At 51.3% G+C, this 4,483-nt stretch overlaps 1 protein-coding gene across 1 annotated transcript in view; it reads left to right on the top strand.

Annotated features, from left to right (window-relative positions):
* The first annotated feature begins 3,474 nt into the window (after positions 1–3,474).
* Positions 3,475–4,483, top strand: part of PPP2R5A (protein phosphatase 2, regulatory subunit B', alpha) — an 85,402-nt gene continuing 84,393 nt past the window's right edge. Inside the window, exon 1 of the mRNA XM_008585081.1 lies at positions 3,475–3,773. Within this exon, the coding sequence (XP_008583303.1) occupies positions 3,593–3,773 (181 nt within the window). The 5' untranslated portion in view covers positions 3,475–3,592. The remainder of the gene's footprint in view (positions 3,774–4,483) is intronic.

Raw genomic sequence — 4,483 nt, forward strand, 5'->3', positions numbered from 1 at the left:
AATTTCTGTTCGGAACCCAGATACCTTATTTACTCAAGACAGTGGATGGAAAATAAATATTTGATAAATATACATATGTATAAAATTATCTGTATAATTTTCATTTCCCTGAGTTTTCTTTCATGTGTCACACTTCAAATTTATGCCAACCCTGTGAAGAAGGCTGTTCACTTATTTTTTTCTGCTGTACAGATATGGAAACTAAGGATCTGACAGGGTGAGTAACTTGACAGGGTCACACTATTGATGGGTAATATAAAGTCAGGCCTTTTGATTCTTGGGCTATTGGTCTTTCTCCCCTAAAACATTTGGTGACTTTAATTTGGAATGCCATTCTCTCTTTTCAGGTTTTGATTCACTCATTCTCTAAAATGTGCTCAAAATTCTTCCCCAGTAGGCCATTTCAGACAAAGCCCAGACAGTTTTGCTGGTTCCAAGCCTCCCAACAACTTGTTTCAAATATCTATTTTCCATATCTCTTATTTATCATATTCCAGTATAAATTTTAGCTTTACTGTATTGGTTTGCTTTCTGCTATTTGTCTCCCCTTTTTATTTTATGTAAATTATCTTTATTATAAATTGTACTACCTCTGACTTCTAGACATTTACAATCAATTTTTAATAACATCCAAATGACTAGAGAATAGTAATTTCAAACTTTTGTGTGTATAAGCATAACCTAGGGAGCTTATTAAAAGTAGAGTTCTCAGTGCTTTTCCCAAAGTTTATGACTTTGTGTTGGGGAGGTCCAGGAATCTGCATTTTAAATAAGCTCTGCAGAGGATTCTGATGCAGGCTACCCGGTAACCACACTTTCAGAAACCCTCCTGTTGAGAACTAAAAGTTGGATCATACCTAACAATCTATCCTGTGTTCAGTGGGGAATACACAAGTGTAAAATGACTGAGTTCTTGTTCTCTTGGTGTTTATAAGCTTTCAGGGCATACTGCCATCTCAGACAGTATGTGGTGAAAGGCCCTGTGAGCAATGTGGATAATAAATGCTGTAGGAGTTCAAAGAAGGGAGACATCACTTCTGGTTGGATTATCATGAACATCATAAAAGATCAGGGTCGGCTGGGGTTTGAAGAAAAGATGCTTCAACAAGATGGAAAAAAGGTGGATTATTTTAACATGTGGGAAGGGCATGTGGGAAGATTGTGTCAAGGTGGCAAAACAACTACTTTTAGGGGATCAGTATGTGGAATGATGTGCCTGAACGAAAAAGTTTGTGTAGACACATGGTGGGATTTGCACCTGAAGACAGCTAGGAGTTAGACTGAAGAGACCCTGAATTTGGACTGTATTCTGTAGGACTGGGTGGTTCTTCAAACGTGCAGATAAGATAAAAGTGGCATTTAAAAAGACTGATTTGGCAGTGAGTTCGAAAGCACTGAACTATGTTTGGCGTTCGGTTGTGCCAACTGTGAGGAAGTCCTGGTTTCGAAAGTTCGCGAAGGTAGATTCAATACCATCTGGAGTTTGACTGGCTGAGAAAGGTTTCTGAGATGCTGCTGAGCTTTGAACCTCCTTGATTAGGAGGATTGTGTGCAATTTTATCGCCCAGTGAGACTGAAGGAGGAAATGTTTTGGGGACAGTATGTTGGTTCTAGATCTAGAGTTCAACTTCCTTCCCAAGTTTAAATCTTTTGTACGTATGTATCAAGTAGCTTTGCTTAAGTACACGGCGGCTATTTTTATTACGTCGGAAGGAAAAGGATTGGAGCTCGAGGGAGAGGATTGCAGATTCCAGTGCAAAGGGAGACAGACTGTTCAGCTTATGCACTGCTTATTAAGAATTATTGTACGGAAAGCACTGCACAAAAAAACTATGACCAATCATTGTCCTTAAAAAATTAAAAATGTAGACGGAATCTCCAGGGAAGAGATCCCAATAAGAGGAAATGGCAAGCCCCCAAATCCTCAAACCTGATCAGCGAATTTGTACAAGTCGCGTCGGGGTAGTTGAAGGCCTTCGGTTGAAGAGGGGGTAAAATTAGTGGGCTACTAAGTAGGGAATGAGAAACTTCTTTTTGAAGAGCGTGGAGTTGCAGGACTCTCTTAAGTAGTAGACTTTAAATTGCTCAAACCCCACCCGAGAGCAGCTCTCAAGGAGCTGCGGTGTGGGAACCACCGAGAGCTACAAATTTATTCCCCAACTACCAATTACGCGGTTTAGTGAGGCTCCAAGGCCCGCCCAGCAGTCCAGTACCTCTCTTCTATTGCACAAGCTCACTTCCTCGCCTTCCCCGAGGCTCCTTCGCCTGTCAATCACACTGCTGGTTCGCCCACCAACCTTTGCTCCGCCTCTGCCCAGTGACGTAACAGCTGGCGCTCTTTCGCGCCCCAGACTCAAGCTCCCCACCAGTCGCTTCAGTTTCTTATTGGCCAGCAGATTGGAGAGGGAAGGGAAGGGACACTATTTTGCTCTCTGAACTACCCCCTCTAGTTTTCCGGTATTCTCAGAGGCTGTCAGGGCAGCAATTTTAGCCTGGAGCTGTCGCGCAGGCGTGCAAAATTGCCCACTGCTGGAGGGGTACTTCCCCTCCTACCCAAGAGAATTCGTTACACTGTTGTGACGCAGAGGGCACCCCGCTCGCCGTCTTCACTTGCTATTGGCTGAGACCGAAGTCCGTCATACAGCCACGCCCCATTCCTCTGCCTTACCTCCCAGCCTCGGACTCTTGAGACCGCCCAGGAGGCCACGCCTCACTCCGTTTCTGCCGCTTAGCCCTGCGATTGGCTGAGGAAGCTGGCATGCTTTCCCACCCACTACGGCCTCCGGAGCATCGAGAGGCTGGCAGGACCCCGCGGAAGTTGTCAGTCAAACTCCTTCCTCCCCACCCCCTTCGCGCGCGCGCACGCGCACCCACACTCTCCTCTTGCCTGTACCAACCACCTTCTCAAGTTGTAGCGGTCGCTCGCCCGGGGATCTCCGTGGGCGGCCGACGGGCGCGTGGGGGAGGGGGTTCGGACAGCTTGGCGTTGCGAGAAGCGAGTGTGTGCGCGCTGGGGGCCGGGGCGGCGGGCCACCGCCCCGGGCGATGAGGGGCCAACGCTGACGGAGAAGAGCCGGCACCGCGGGGGCAGGGGGGTCCGAGGGGACCCGCGATGGCAGCGCCCCGGGAGGAGGCTGCAGACAGGGCCGGCTGCGCTGGCATCGGCCGCTGAGGTGCTGGCCGGCCGGCCGGCTGGGGACCTAGGCTGAAGGGACGAGAGGCGCGCTCGGCGTCCGCATCCCCGCGCCCTCGCCCCAGTTGTCTAAACTTCAGGCTCCCTTCCACCCGCTCTCCGCGCTCGGAGTCAACAACTTCTTCTCCCCCCTCCGCCCCCGCCCTTCTCTCCCTCGGCCCCGGGAGCTCAGCGCCGCGGGGACCAAGAACCTCCGGCGCTGAGATGTGGCGGTGAGGCGTTGGCGGGCGGCAAGGAGAAGCTCGGCAGCGCCCGGGAGCCGGAGGGCGGTGTGGCCGGGGGGCCGGAGAGCAGGGGCGCGAGCTCTCTGCGCCTCTCCCCCGCCTCCTCCTGCCGTCACCGCCGCTGCCCGTGCGGTGCAAGCAGCAGCCGGAGCTGCCAAGCGCCAGGGCCGCGGAGATGTCGTCGTCGTCGCCGCCGGCGGGGGCTGCCAGCGCCGCCATCTCGGCCTCGGAGAAAGTGGACGGCTTCACCCGGAAATCGGTGCGCAAGGCGCTGAGGCAGAAGCGCTCCCAGGGCTCGTCGCAGTTCCGCAGCCAGGGCAGCCAGGCGGAGCTGCACCCCTTGCCCCAGCTCAAAGGTAACCTCCGAGGGCGCAGCCCGGGAAGCGAGTGCAGGGGCTGGCTCCGCTCGCCTGCGCCAGCAGAGCCATTTCCTTCTGGGGCTTCGTTCTCCTGCCCAGCCGGGGCTCGTAGTGTGTGAGCCGTGCTCCCTACGATGCCTCGGCGTGTGCCCCTTTTATTCAAACAGGTCTGATGTGAAGAGTCTTGCTGCTTTTCTTCCTTCTCCTTGACTCACCGTAACTCTTCCCATCTTAGGGGAGGCCAGCACCCTCCCCACTTGCGCGCTCGCTTAACCTGCCCTCCCGATTGGAACTCTCATGTGTCCCGCGAGGTAGTTCTCTCTTCCCCACGCTTGCCCTTTCCCCATCTTGGTTTGACAACTTGGCTTATCTTCTTTCCGACTCTCACTTTCCCGAGTCTCAGCTCCTTTTCGGCCACTGTTAGCTAGTGCTGTACTTTTCTAATTATAAAGCCGTCTGTACCTACCCTCTTCTCAGCTCCCCTTCCCATTGATTGTTGATAAGAGTCATCAGACCAAGAATCCTAATGCAAACAACGGTTAAGAGTTAGCTGGCCTTTAGGTGTATTTATAAAGAAAACGCCTAAAAATCTGACCAGTGTAGTATATCTTATTTACTAGATCGTTAGGTTTAAATGTTATCCTTCAGCTTGAAGAATAGAGGGACTTAAAATGCTCTATTGTCTGAGACTATACGCACGGTCAATT

This window comes from Galeopterus variegatus, unplaced genomic scaffold (genome assembly GCF_000696425.1).
Source record: "Galeopterus variegatus unplaced genomic scaffold, G_variegatus-3.0.2 Scaffold3446, whole genome shotgun sequence".
Classification (NCBI taxonomy): Eukaryota; Metazoa; Chordata; class Mammalia; order Dermoptera; family Cynocephalidae; genus Galeopterus; species Galeopterus variegatus.